Here is a 14802-nt window from a genome sequence, read left to right as displayed (position 1 = left end):
CTAGAGACTGTCTGAGATTCTCCATTAGGGCTCTAACTGATCCAAGAGGGGGACTTTTTACTAGAAGTGAACCGGCTTTTGCTGTTCAGGCCCTTCAGCTGTTGAACTCCATGCCTGTTACGGAATTCTTTACTATTGGTTTGGTGTGTAATATTTATGTTGTTTTACTTGCATCATCTGTTTAATTGTAAAGCATTTTGTAACTTTGTTTTAAAAGGTGTGGAGAAACAAAGTTATTATTATTATTATTATACTTTTAAGATTCCAGACGACCGTCCTCACCTCTATGTGCTGGTGGTTGGTAGGAACGGGTACAAATTGAGGAAGCCTCTTGCTAAGCCACATTGTCACATCTCTGTTCATGTTGACAGCAAAAGGCTCGTAGCCTTCCTGCAGGCCGCAGATGGTGAAGTACTTCAGAGTGCTGACGTCTTTACCGAAGTTCATCATCCCCACCTGACACACACCCAGACTGCACACAGGGATAAAACCTGCGAAACAGACAGAGGAAATCAAATTCTGGATTACTTGTGAAAGTCAAAATGCACCTGGCCATCTGCGCACTATATTTAATAAACCACTGTGTTCAGAAAAAGAGAAATGCATATTCAATCGGTGCATCAATTCAGAACCGTGTCAATTTATATATATTTGTGTAAGAGATAAACCCAAATAATCCATTTGAACCCAAAATGGATTAACTCGCAACGGCGAACTGTTGATTATAAAACTGAACAGAGATTTTCTGAAGTGTTATGAAGCTCTGATTAACATGTTGCACAGCATTATGAGGACAGAGCTGAGACCCTTCATCTTCAGGAGTGTTCAAGTCGTACAGCAAAGGATTAGAAGGACAGAGATGAGGCTGAGGGGTTTGTGAGCCGCAGTGAACCACCTGAGCTTCAGTGTTAATGACACGCATCAGAGAGGCGATGAATACTCTACGTACTCTGTAAATACCCCACTAAGAATATTCAAACTTTTTTATATTGTAATGATGCCGTTTCATAATGATGTCAACACGACATCTTATATGAGGATGATTGATCAATCTAAATAAACTGTTTTGTCAATGTAAATATTGTTAGTCGGAAGAGTTAATGTATATCTGGACTTTATGAAATCATTTTCCATGATGATATGGTTCCTTCCATATAATCATACATTATTTCTGGATGTAAATAAACTATAGGTTTTGCCTATAAGAAAAATTGATTTTGAAATATGCATGATGTAATTTCATGCACGGAAGCCCTGACGCACGCATTAACGCGGAGACAAGAGTTTGTCCATCGGCAGACGCGCCAGACTCATGTGGGGGGGCCTGATGGGAGGCGCCCCTTGCTGTGAAGGAAGGAGTGGAAGTGTGAGGAGGCGGGAGGAACGAAGACCTCTGTTCAATTGGCTCAGGCACCGAAATGAAGCACCGAAATCTGCGCTTCATTTCGGTCCGGGTAGGTACCGGTTGTATTGGAACCGGTGCCATATTCTAGACAGATCTAGACAGATCAGTGTGTTTGAAAGAGAGAAAGAGAGAGAGCGAGAGAGAGAGAGAGAGAGAGAGAGAGAGAGAGAGAGAGAGAGAGAGAGAGAGAGAGAGAGAGAGATAAAGCTGTGAATAGTGCTGCAAAAAACTTCTTAAAGATCTTTTATGTTATTATTAGAAGTGGACCGTCACAGGCTAGGGAATTGAATACAGCACAAAACTTCAAATGCAGCAGAAGAGTGATGCTGCCTGCAGTGAAATCTAACGTTATGGATATCACTCAGCAAAAGCTGTACAGACAATGAGCAGACACACGTGCTTCCTTGTAAAATGTCTGGTTTGATCGGTAACATGTCACAAATCTATTCCCCAAGGGAAAATCTCCCTAATTCAAACATTTCTATGATGTAATGGACACTGCCCTGACCTTCAACAGCTTCAAAGTCCTTGAATGCTAGTTCAGAGCCGGAATCATCCAACAGCACTTCTCCATTCAGTGTGAATATCATAGTGTGTTCGTTCAGATCCACCATGCATCCCACCACGTCTCCCGTCTGCCACGCACGCCCAAAGTGCTCGTTGCCCTGGTGCCAGCGCTGGACCTGCGGAAATATTAAATAGAATTTACTGTCTTGTTTTTTTCACGTCTGTCTAGAAACATATAAGATGTGTAGTGAAGACTTTACTGGAATTTGAGAAAAGGTATTAAGTGTATTGTGTCATAATAGGCGTATGAATTCTTGAATTATAGCCCGAAAAAAGAGGTGTTTGAGGCCACCGTCATCCAAATCTGATCACTTCATCTTTGAGTGTAAGTGAAGGTTTGTGCCAAGTTTGAGGAAATTCCCTGAGATAAATCTTGAGTTATCAAGTTCAGAGTGTGGGACACACCATTAACATATAACCTGTGGGTACGGCTGCTGCCAGCATCCAGGCTTAGAAATCCTTCCCCATCTATAACCACTGATTTTGAACGTTAACTTGAGCGGCACTGATTTAATCATGTGATATGCCTCACTCTCCACAACCATCTATAATACATTCCCTCCCAATTTGGTGGTCTATTTAAGCTGCAACGATTTCCCATCACTCTCTTTGCTTGTCAATGCTTCTGCTGCCCTGTATCAATATTGCTGCCTGTCTCCTGTCAAAGCCCCTTAACCACCTCAGCACCGAGGGGGAGTGAAAGTTATTGCTCATCACTCGCCATTATACTAATGTAATCTTATCGGGAGGAGTGATGAAGTCAGAGCCTAGACACCGAACTCTAACTGTGTTCCGCTGCTCTAATAAACATTTCACACGTGAGTTTATGATGAGCTCAATGACAAGCAAAGAAGCCACGGGGTGTGATGTATGACTGCATGAGCAAAGAAAAAAACGTCCACCTTGAAGCCGTCAAAGACAAAGGCCTGGTCATCGGATCCCAGCTCCTGGTCTGGGAGGCATCCTGGCCTGGCCCAGCCCACCCTCATCTCTCCTGCTGTCAGTACCTGGAGAAAACGTAGGGACAGGTTCACATCCAGCAAACTAGAGTCTGGTCATTTTTTTTCTTTCAGTAAACAAACAAAGTCTTTTTGGTGTATCAGTAAGTATGCTTTGTAAATAGGTAACAACATTTAGTAAAATGTTTTCTTCACCCCAGCACACCACAGCTCAGACTAGACCATTGTGATGGGTGTTAAGCTTTAAAGGGGACATAATATGAAAATTCCACTTTTGTAGTGCTTCTACACGTTAATTTGGGTAACTGGCATGTCTACCGTCCCAAAAACTCTGGGAAAAAAGCACTCCCGCGATTTGTTGTGGCTCCTCTATGTCAGAAACGATACGCTAGAGTGCGTCGAATGGGATTACGACCGAAATAAACATCATAGTCACACCATGCCCATGTAGGGAGTCTCGCTACATGGCCTTTGACGAACGAGCTAACGCTAGCTGGGCTCCACCAGGCTTGCGTTAGCTCGCTGCTGCTACCCTTCAGACGTTTAAGTGGCAGCATAAACAAGGGACCCCTGTGCCACCTCTAAACGTTGACTCAACAGTGTGGACGGATGCTGCTGCTGCGCCAGCTCAAGCTCCCACTGCGTGGCTGCGCTGGGGAGCTGGGCTCTCGCAGCCAGGCTCACCGGGAGTGAGAGTGAAGACCCCAAGGAACCATATCAACTGTGGTAAAATTGGCATAATATGTCCCCTTTAAGTCTTTTGGGAATGAACCTCAACACTGGTTAAAATTGTACATTCATGTTTTACTATTAGAAAATTTTTAAAACTTGATGAAAAAATTCATCAACAGTTGATTTATTTCACACATATCTTCTGACCTCCATCTCAAAGTACCACTTCCCAGCATTGACACAGTAGGTTTTCTCTGCTCTGAAGATGCGGAACCTCTCAGCAGACATGTTGTTCATGTCAGACTGAGCTGCTAAATGGGGGGAGGCAGGTAGGGACAGAAAGAAAAGACAAGTTATGAAAAAACATCTTATATTTTGTACTTGTATGTAAATGAGGGGGCCATTTTTGCAAATGCAATGATACAATGAAAGGCAGGCATGGTACCATGGTCCTGGTCAGGAGCTTCCAGGTTGTATCCATATCCAAGCAGAGTCCTGACAGCCTCTCTCAGGCTGTCCTTATTGGACTTCTTGGTTCTCTCGTCCAGCAGCATGTAGGGGACCAGACGGGGATTTCTACGACTCTTCACATCCTGACAAGCAGCAGATGACAGAGGAACACAGGAAATGATCAGTTATACTATACAAAAATGAAGCCAACATCCTGAATACAGACACTGTCATCTTGCGCTGGTGATTTGGAGCCAGTCTGTGTAGTGGTGATTGTGTTGAGTGAGTAGTCGTTCCATGTACCATTTGCAAAATATGGAGGGGGCGGGGTTTATGACCTATATTGCAGCCAGACACCAGGGGATGATCCAGATGTTTTGGCTTACCTTTTGAGAGCTGTCGTGTCAACAATCTTTATATACAGTCAATGCACATATTTAACATTATGTAGTCTCCTACCTGCTGGATGCCATAGGTCCAGCCCTGCTGGATGCGGTCTCTTGCCCAGACATTGTGTGCATTCTCAGCCAGTTTGTCCACCATGGCTTCCTGGGTGGAGGTCAGTTTGATGTGACCCATGTCCAGAGGAGCAGGTTTATAACCACCGGACAACTCATAGCTGCACAGATAAGAGTCGAGGCACTGAATCGTTATTTGCTGCTCACAAACACACAGAGCTGATGTCTACATCCCTGTTGCTTTAGTCACAGTAATAACCATTTTTGTTGAGTCCTTTTAATCATCTCATGAAATCAAATCATTACATTGTCATCATTGTCCTGCATCCCGCCCGTGGTTGAGGTGACTTACGTTGGTGACAGTTTCATGCTCTTGACTTTCTCTACAGCATGTTCATCTGCTAGGCCAACATGGCAACCCAAAGCCAGGAGGGTTCTATGACACACACACACACACACACACAACCACACACACAAACACGTTACTGTATTATACTATTACATACACTATTACAGTATGAACACTCCATCTGCCCTAATGGTGTAACTGATAAAAAGTTGATTTAAATGTGGTCTCTTATGTATTGATGCTTTACTTGAGTGTCTCCAGAGACATCTGTAGATTGTAACTTCGTTCCTGTTCGGGAAGCTTGGAGAACTCCACCAGACAGGGGTGTTGCCGCTTGTTATCATCTCGCACCTGAAACACACGTAAAAAAAGCCAAGATTTTGAAAATTTAACTCCTGGGATTGTTTACAAAGCACAGCTCCTGAAAGTGAGGTCGCTCCTGGGGCCATCGCTGTGCTGAAGTCAAAGTACAACACACAGCAGCCTGAGTCAGACTGGGCTTGTAAACTGAATTTTTTTTTACTATTTTCTTTTTATTCAACAACTACACAAATACAAGTCATCAACCAGAAACAAAAAAAGAAAAAGAAATAAATAACAAACTGCTGCCATGTCAAGTCTGAGTCAACTGCCATAGGGTCCACTTCCTCCATTTACTGTCCATCTGTGATCCTGTCAATCTTAGCCTGTGTGTCAGTCTTTCCATAATATTTATTTCCCGCACTGTGTCTACCCAATGGGTCTGAGTGGGTAGATCTTCCGTCCCCCATTTCCTTGTGATGGCCTTTTTACCTGCAACCATGAGTATCTTGAATAGATACAAGTCCCCATCCTGAACATCATTCTCCATGTACATACTTAGATACATCAGCTCATGATTCATTTGAAATTTGTATCCCAGAATATCTTGTGTTATCCTATGGACCATTCCCCAAAACCCTATTATTTTGGGACAGTTCCAGAATACATGTGCATGGTTGGCCTCAGATGACCCACAATTCCTCCAACATGACTTTCTTGTTTCAGAATAGTTATTTGAAATTTTAGGTGTGATAAAGAACCGTATCAGATTTTTCCAGGAAAACTCCCTCCAGGCTCGCGAACAAGTTGTTGTCTTATGCTTATCCCACATCTTATCCCATTCATTGTCAGATACTTTCATGTCAAATTCTCTTTCCCATTTTTCTTTTATATACCCTGTTGTGTTTTTGTCATCCATCAATGCCTTATATAATGTAGTTATAGTCCTGACCCGGTTCCCTTTATATGTATCAATCATTACTTGTACCACATTGTTCACCCCTAGAGGGAGCTCCTTTCCAATCCGCCTCTTATAATAATCCCGTATCTGCGGTAAATTTTGTGATCGAATCCATTTGATTTCTAACCTTCTTAAATGTTTCCCTATCTCCTATAATACTCTGTATGGGAAACAGTTCAAATTATCTTTCCATTTCTTTCCATTTTGCTTCATAATCCAGTTTAGTAAACTGAATTTAAAGGAAGATTTAAGGACCTTGAGTTGGAAGACTGGGCTGTGTTGTATTCAGCCGGAACTTAGTTCAGAGGTGCCCTTGAACATCTGAATGTGCCGAAGATGTCACACAACCAAACTGCATCCCAGAGATAACTGTGGCAGTTCCAAAGAGTCCCTTTACCATAATGTGATTATAATGTGTATGCATGTATGTAATTGATCTATCTAGAGAACCATTCGACTGATTTACTCCAAGGAAGTGTGGTGAAGACATTTTGTACAATTTGTACAAGCAAATGGTAAATGGTCTGTATTTATACAGCACTTTTCTTCTCTTGATGTCCACTCAAAGTGCTTCACGGTATGGATTTGCCCTTTAGAAATTGACACACACACATTCATACCTGTCTCTATCACACATCACTTATATGCTGCGGGCACAGCTGTCAGGAACAATTTGTCCATGGTCTTGCCCAAGGACACTTTGTCACGCAGAATGGAGGTGCCGGGGATCGATCCACAACCATCTGGTTAGTACCTGTTCTACCTCTTCAGCCACAACAAGGTGAATAATGATGACGTCGGAGTAAGCGAGGGATGAGCACTCTGGAGCCGCTCTGTAGCATTGGGGCTCATCATCGTAAGTGACGATAGTAAATCATGCGAAAGGCACGTTCGATTCCTGTGGAGAAGAAGCTAGAAAACTAAGAAACCTGACAGTTGATCATCTAAGGTGTGGGAGTATTTTAAACAGACATCCACCAATGAGTTCCTCTGTAAGCGCTGCATATTGGAGATGCTTTATCATGGCACCATATATCATGATTTTTCACAGGGATAATATGTCTCTGTCAGTTTTAGTCACTAACATTGATTATATACGTGTTTTTCCATCAGCATAATGATTAATGCGTTGCGCTGTTATGGTAATGTAACACTTAACCCAGCATCGACAATCTTTGTTATAACCAGTTTTTTATTTTTCGTTTAGTTTAATGACAATGTATGCCGAGAAGTGTGAAGAAAGGTTGCAGAGTCACAGGCTGTCCGGTTCTGCATAATCGGTGTTTCATGAACAATGCTGAGAGGTTGGCCTGATACTCACAGCACCATAGGTCCAACCCAGGTCTATCTTGTTCATCACCCACAGTTCATGGATGTTTTCTGCAAGCTTCTCTCTGATCCTGTCCAGGTGAGGAGGCAGCACAATCTGTAGTCACGCACAAAAATAAACATATCAATCATCATGCTTCTGTTGCCTTTCCTGTTTGTCCTCATTGACAAAGACAGAAGAGAAGGTAGAAAGAGAATCATAATAATGAGCTGAGCTTTAGAAACATATTGGATTATTTCACAACTCAAGGGTATGCCAGATAATTAGTCTGTTATTATGCATATGATCGTCTTTTTGATAAAAACAGATTTGAGCATGTTGGGTCTCTTTAACCACCCTCACTGTACTCTGTACCTGGCTGGTGTCCACAGGTGTCGGGGTGAATGCTGCCTGGCTCAATGTGACGGTGGGTCCCAGGAGGTCTCTGGCTGCAGTCTGGTCCTGACTGGCCTCCAGCTTCAGTTTGTCCCTTGGCAACACTGCCTCATAGCAAGGAGCATAGCCCGGAGGGGGGAGAAACTTAAACTCCCCATGACGACCCCCGAGGAGAAAACGCACCCTGCAGTGTGACATATGACAGAGGAGGAATATGGAAGATAAAAGAATAAGATTAGAAAATGGATTTCTCTCAAGTCAAAGGAAACATTAAGCACAACCACCAAACACAGATATTCTGCTAGTTTGTTAGCTAGTAGTTACCAGTGATATAAAATATACTGAATGTTTGCAGCCAGACATCACATTGACTTTCTGTATGTGTACTATTTCATGTACTTTGAAACTTAATCACCCAAACACAAAATGTAGCTAGTAGGGTTCTCTTTCAAACTTATCACACTCACTGATGCATCTGTTGACATGACTTAGATCTGTGGTGATGTATTTAACAGATTCATTTTGAAATATTCTGATCATTTCAAATACACAATTAATAAATTGATTAATAAAAAGAAAAGGGCAAATGTGTCATATCATCACATTTTGATTTCTTAAGTCTTTATTTTAGTCAGTTGTATACCTAACACTTGTGTTAACTGCTATAAAGTAGCACTGAATTTTAAACCTACACTAGTAAAGTGCAAGGGAATATGAAATCTACTGTGGAAACCAAAGGGTAATTCCAAAGCTTTCCAGTTAGTTGAGTAGTTATTAACTGGACTGAGTAAGTAAGTGGACTTTGGTACAGCATAATCAAATGTATTTTTAAAATATTATTATTATTACTATTATTATGACAGTGGTTTCACAATAAATCCAACTTTTACAAAGATAAAAAATATACATATTTGAATAACATAAGTTAAGACGAATGGAGGGTTGTCTGGCAGTGTAGTTATATATGCACTATATGTAGTCTGTGGAGATGGAAAATATTGTGCAGCTATTTGTTAGGTTATCACACTATATATACTGAAGGGTGCTGTATTCCCTTTAACAAGATTGCAGTGGATAATAGGTGAGCTTTCATTAGTGTTGAGTGTTCGCTGTAAGGGACTGACTTGACACCAGCAGAGAAGCTGGCTACAGGGAAGAAGAGGCCGTCAGAGTTGAAGTTCTCAAACATGCCCTGAACCGGCTGACCGTTGATCCTGAAGGAGATGCTGGGCACACTGAGGTCCAGGCAGCAGCTCACCACATCCTCTGACCTCAGCACATGTTGGTTGGGAGAGGTGACTGTGCGCGCAATACAGCCTGCACAGGTTTTATCGAGGAACAGTGAAGAAGGAAGGGTTTGTGTTTAACGTCTGCAATTCCAATCAGCAACTGGAACAGTATGTTTCAGAATTTATAATCTGTCTGAGTTCATCATGCATTATGTTTTCTGATTATTGTAAAACATTGAGACTAGCTTAACTTAACTTATTGCTTTATAATATTGAGTTTCATCCATACATAGTTACACCATCATCTGTCCCTCGATACACGCAGCTCACCTGACCAGAGGTGAAGTCCATCAAAGCCGTAGGAGTAGAGGTCATCACCCACCCCGTTGCCTCCCCATCCCTCCCCTCCACTGGGGTAGGGTGCATAGCCACTGGTGCTGGCCCAGCCCACCCTGAGGTGAGTGGCCTCTGCTGTGACAAATGGCAGCGCCTGATCCACGATCAGCTCATAGTACCACTTCCTGTACTGAGCGGAGCCATCACTGACCCCCAGAAAGATGTTTGGACGCATGCTGCAGGGTGGAGAAAAAAGATGATATAAATGTTAACCGTCTCAAAGGCAACCAGATTAAAATTGAAGGTAAAACTATGTATAATACCAAACTATGTACAGCTTGTATCGTTAGTTTTGTTACTCAATGGTTTGGTCAAACAGAATAAAATAAAAGTCAGAGTGAAGTACAGTGAACACCACTAAACTTCTGTGTATGATGACAACCACGAGTAGGCTACTGTATGTAAGAAATTATCTTATATGCAAGTGTGTGTATGTTCCTTTTTTAAACCACCCCTTACAACCTCTCTCCACACAACTAAGTGCCATGACCCAGCACATGTGTTGTGTTTGTCATGCAACCCAACCCATACAAATGTTACTTCTGAGCTATGCTGTGAATGTCAGTACAGTTATATTTACTTGTAAATTGCTCAACCTAAGACGGACATTTAAGAATTCCCAATAGAAATTTATATTAAAGGTTACATTGAGTACATAAACCTTTCTCTGATGACAGCAGATGTTTTCATTTTATTGTCCAGTGTTGTTGGTGTGTGTGTGTGTGTGTGTGTGTGTGTGTCTGTGATTGTGTCTGTGTGGGTGTGTGTGTTTGTGTGCGTGTGTACCTGCTCACGTGGTTGATCAGGCGGGTCTGTAGTAGTAGATCTCTTCCTGGCAGCAGGTTGTCACAGATTAGGTGCTGGTTGGAGCGAACTGCTACACCGTGACACACACATAGCGAACACAACACATCCAGAACCTAACCAGCACGCACAGACACACAGAGAACATGTCATTGTTGTAATGTATCATTGCTCCAGTGCAAACACATGTCTGCAGGCACTGACTGGCCTGAGCTGCACAGACTGACTGACGGGATCTGGACAGGCTGCAGCTATTTGTCTCAAAGTTTGTTTTTCTAGAGAAATCTTTCTTGATTAAAGATCCTGAACAAAGTAATACAGAGAAAAAGAAAATAGAGGCAGTGGGTAATGTCACTGCAAGTAAATACACAACCACGCACCTTAAGTGGGTCATATGTGTCTTTATCCAGCAAATTATAACTGTAAATCATTACTTCAAACAGCACTGAAGCCTCTTCTGCCCCCCCTGCCCAGATCCTTCCCACAAAGCCATACAATCCTGTTCACACCATGTAGGTTATTTGCCTATAAATTTGAGTTTCAAATGGTCTGTATTTATATAGCGCTTTTCTACTGTAATTAAGTGCCCAAACCTTGTGGTTGCGTCCATGCTTGTCAAGTAGAGATATAATAGATTTGATGTGTCCCTCTTTGATTATGTTCAGTGCCTCAGGACTTTCCACGAGCACACAGTGAAGTACCTCAAGTATACCTAGAAAAACAGAGATGCATACATACAATACAGTGAAAATGAATAATAGGTAGAGTCAGCTTTTAAACTATCCTTGGGCTAAAAGTAGCGCCTGGCTATAACAGGATGAGTAGAGGAGAAACCTGAAATATATAACAGTCCTTACTCCTACATTTCTGGTGTGAAAAGAAGACGTTACAGGTAGCTGAGCTTAATCACTCACTACTACTGTATGCACACATTGGTGAGGTGTCTGCCCTTATTCTGAATAGGACAATATTCCTATTAAGCTTTTTAAATAGCTAATAATTACTCCACTACACTAACATTCCTGTATCCATGAAGCTGTACATACTTTGATTAAGTGATAAAGTCATGATGGATTGCCCACGCAAGAAAACAGGTTGATATCCAAGTCTGTTGTCTTGTTTGAATGTATGTGTTTGTTTACTTGTCTTTCTTTTCTTCAGGCCATGCCTGGCACGGGATGCAAGATTTGTGAACAATGCACTGAGCTCGGCACAAACAGGCAACAGGCTGTTCATCACAAACTGCTGTAAAAGTCCTACATATATTCGGAATCTGCTGTATATACTTCCACAGAGTGTACCTAAATCCTTACAATACAAGTGTTCCAAATAATCACCTGAATGAACCAGGCTGCTGACATATGCTGCAGTGTTTTGAGAGAACTGACACTGGATCTTGTGATTTCAACATCATCATCATTTTATGATGGTCCAGTGGTGATGAGTCATTGATCAGAATAGTGTGAGTATCTCACAGAGTCAGGGTGACCTACCAGAAGAGGCTTCCAGTCGCTCCAGTCTGCTAATCAGCCAGTCCAGAGAACCAGAAAACTGGGCACAGTTCTTCCTGTTTCCTCTGATCAGTGCAGCTGGGAGGAAGAAGGGGGGCAGGGGAAGTAGGACAGAGTGCAGAGGGCAGAGGAAAGAGTACAGAGGAAGAAATGAGCAAACAGTCTTGCTTACTATTGTGACATCAGTGTTTATCCCATTTCATTAGTTTTTAATTTCAACCTGATCTTTGTTGTGTACGAATGATCATCTCTTTTTGTGAAGATTAAAATGTAAAGCCCAGGACAGAGGCAAAACAAATTGTGTATACCCAGGAGCTGGTAGAGGGAGTTGAGGATGGAGCTCCAGGCCTCTCCTGCCTCCCTTCCTACGGCCTCAGCAAAATGAGCTGCACTGCTGTAGACGTGAAGTCGATCAATACACTCCAGCACCAGGCTGATCATCCCCTAGAGACACAGAGGTTGGTGGTTTCACTGGTTCATTCAGCTGCATTCAGAAAACGCTGTTAATTATAATCAAATGAAGTGGACGGGAGAGGGAAACAGTCACTGTGAAGACAGTGCAGAGAGCTGCAGTGGAAACCTCAAAGACAAGCTCTGGTCCAGTGTCACACTGTTGCAGTCCTGTCAACACTTCTCCTAAATGTTTATAGAGTGCTGCAGTATGGAGGAGAGGAGAGGAGAGGAGAGGAGGGTATATTTCTATTTTTAAGTATTTTCTATGACCTTTGCTTGTGTTTCTAGGCTTTAGATATTTACCTGACTCGTGACAGTTTTTTGGACTGACTTCTTGTGTAAGAACTTTTGCAATGTGAGTAAAGACAACACCTATTTAAGCTGAATCTCTGGACTCTAAAGTCTTCTCTGATGTGTTAATCTACTGTAAAGGTAAAAAAAGAAACAAAACACTTCTCTTAATCAATTCTCGTGCACTGATTTACCTTGCATGAAAATGATCAAGCCACACAAAATGTAACTTGTCTCACAGTGAACAGCAGTGGTGTCACACAGAAACACACTGTAATAGGATCATTATTGGAGATGTAAAAATCTACTAATTATATGGTAATTTTATTGTAACCTAACATCAGAAAAACTAATTCTGAACAGGACTACACAAACACATTAACACATGCACGCGCACATATACACACACACAAACACACACACACACACACACACACACACACAAACACACACACACACACACACACACACACACACACACACAATCACACACAAACACACACATACACACACATTCATGCATACACATGATTGCACACACACAAAGACACTGCCCACCTCTTCCTGAAAGAGGTTCTGTCGGTTCTTCAGAGCTCTCAGCCGGTTCTGCTTGTCTTCGTGTTCCAGGTGATCTCCAGGTGGTTGGAAGTAGCCAATCAGATCCTGCAGACTCAGGCTGACTGAATCTATTGGTAAATCTAAAGTAGAACTCCTCCCCTTTCTCCTCAGTGTGTCCAGACCCCTGGATGGAGGGTGTAGAGGACAACACATCTGTCACCGTGTGTGCAATGACAGATTCTCACTGTTGCTGTAATGTTGGTTTTGACTTCCTGTTATGAGATGCGTTGACTGATATAAACATGCAGGTGCATTAGGATATGCTCTTTTGCTGCAAGCTGATTAACATTAGGCACCTCCCAAGTGCAGACCGATGTTTGATAGAATGGAACAGATGTAATGGGCTTCATGTTTAAGATCCAGCTCCATCCAGATTCACATTATCAACAGTGCATTGTATAGTTTAGTTTTCAGTGAGTAATAACTGCCACAGTGAGTCTCTAATGTTTACTTTACAGTCTCAACTCAACAGGACCAGTCCTCCAGTGAGCAAGGAGGAGTATCTCTCCTCTTTCCTTTCTATTATAGCAAAACACACAAACCCATCTGTGAGGTGGCAGCTAATGTGGCTCTAGAGTCTACATTTTATTTCACAGAAATGTGAGGTCGCCCTTTTTAATTTATGGTTTGGAGCTTTTTTTTATTTCCTACTACAATATCACTACATAAAATACAAATAAAAAGGAATAGTCCAAAGTTATTTTGCCATGACTATCTATGCATACGTTCTTATGCTTATGGTATTTAACCTCTGCGGGTACAGACCCACAAAGGTTAAATACCTGAACTAAAAAAGCGTCTTGGATGACAGGTGAAACATCTTCAAGAAATATTGTATTTGGAAAAAAACATCAAAGTTTCACCAAACTTAGCTTATAATGTCACTAAGACCTCCACACAGTTTGTTATTTGGGTTTTCACTAGTTGCTGAGATATCATAACTTATCTGCAGTAACGTCACATGCTCAAGAGCAAACGTGCACTAAGGGGGCATCCCCGCCATACTAAGACAAAAAGGAGGTAGCATTTCACCATAACTAATTACAAAGGCTATAGGTTTTGCATAAAGCAAAGCAGTCCGGCTAATAAGGTTTGCTCCAAAGCCAAGTGCAGGTCTAACAAGAGTGGTGATAGCTCCTCTCCTTATATGACTATGGTTTACTATTGATTTCCACTGCTAAGATCTTCTAAACATGGGGGAGTTTCCATTGGATCCACCTGTTTTTGTGGATGAGTAAGGGGAGACAGTTTTTTTTATATATTGTGAGTCTTGTGTCTGTCTGCACTCTGTAGATCTGTCTATTTCTCTCTAAAGACTTATCTGTTACCTATATAATTGTTCTGAGTGATTAACTGGTCCAAACTGAAATTTAGGTCCTCGCGGTCCGTAAAGTATAAGATAACCAAAGAGAGCTTTAATGGTCTCCCTGATAAGGAAAGTCTTCGCACTTTAAGATTTAGGTTAAAGTGCTGCCAATTTTCACTTTATGTTTCAATATGATGATTCAAAAGCAATACTTTGGTAAAATTGCATTTGAACACAGATGGGGTGACAGCGGCATGGCCAGGCTGTCCCATGTTTAAGGCTGCTTGAAACGTGGCAGAGAAATGTGTCCGTCCATTGCCGAGCAATAAATGATCCAATGCTTGGATCCTTTTTGGACCAAGTAATCA

General features: G+C 42.0%; 1 protein-coding gene across 1 annotated transcript in view; it reads right to left on the bottom strand.

The window, feature by feature from the left end:
- The window catches only part of LOC133931767 (ryanodine receptor 2-like), a 109924-nt gene that overhangs the window by 73053 nt on the left and 22069 nt on the right, over positions 1-14802 (bottom strand). The window contains exons 14-30 of the mRNA XM_062378721.1: positions 13069-13252; positions 12075-12210; positions 11749-11844; positions 10849-10967; positions 10238-10371; positions 9386-9627; positions 8951-9143; positions 7806-8010; positions 7443-7547; positions 5108-5211; positions 4864-4947; positions 4513-4672; positions 4049-4196; positions 3811-3914; positions 2875-2979; positions 1914-2088; positions 283-491 (exon numbers count right to left, since the gene is read on the bottom strand). Of these exons, the coding sequence (XP_062234705.1) occupies positions 283-491; positions 1914-2088; positions 2875-2979; positions 3811-3914; positions 4049-4196; positions 4513-4672; positions 4864-4947; positions 5108-5211; positions 7443-7547; positions 7806-8010; positions 8951-9143; positions 9386-9627; positions 10238-10371; positions 10849-10967; positions 11749-11844; positions 12075-12210; positions 13069-13252 (2503 nt within the window). The remainder of the gene's footprint in view (positions 1-282; positions 492-1913; positions 2089-2874; positions 2980-3810; positions 3915-4048; positions 4197-4512; positions 4673-4863; positions 4948-5107; positions 5212-7442; positions 7548-7805; positions 8011-8950; positions 9144-9385; positions 9628-10237; positions 10372-10848; positions 10968-11748; positions 11845-12074; positions 12211-13068; positions 13253-14802) is intronic.

Source organism: Platichthys flesus, chromosome 20 (genome assembly GCF_949316205.1).
Source record: "Platichthys flesus chromosome 20, fPlaFle2.1, whole genome shotgun sequence".
Lineage (NCBI taxonomy): Eukaryota > Metazoa > Chordata > Actinopteri > Pleuronectiformes > Pleuronectidae > Platichthys > Platichthys flesus.
Note: the sequence above shows the minus strand (reverse complement) of the source record. Positions and strands in the feature narration are given on the sequence as shown.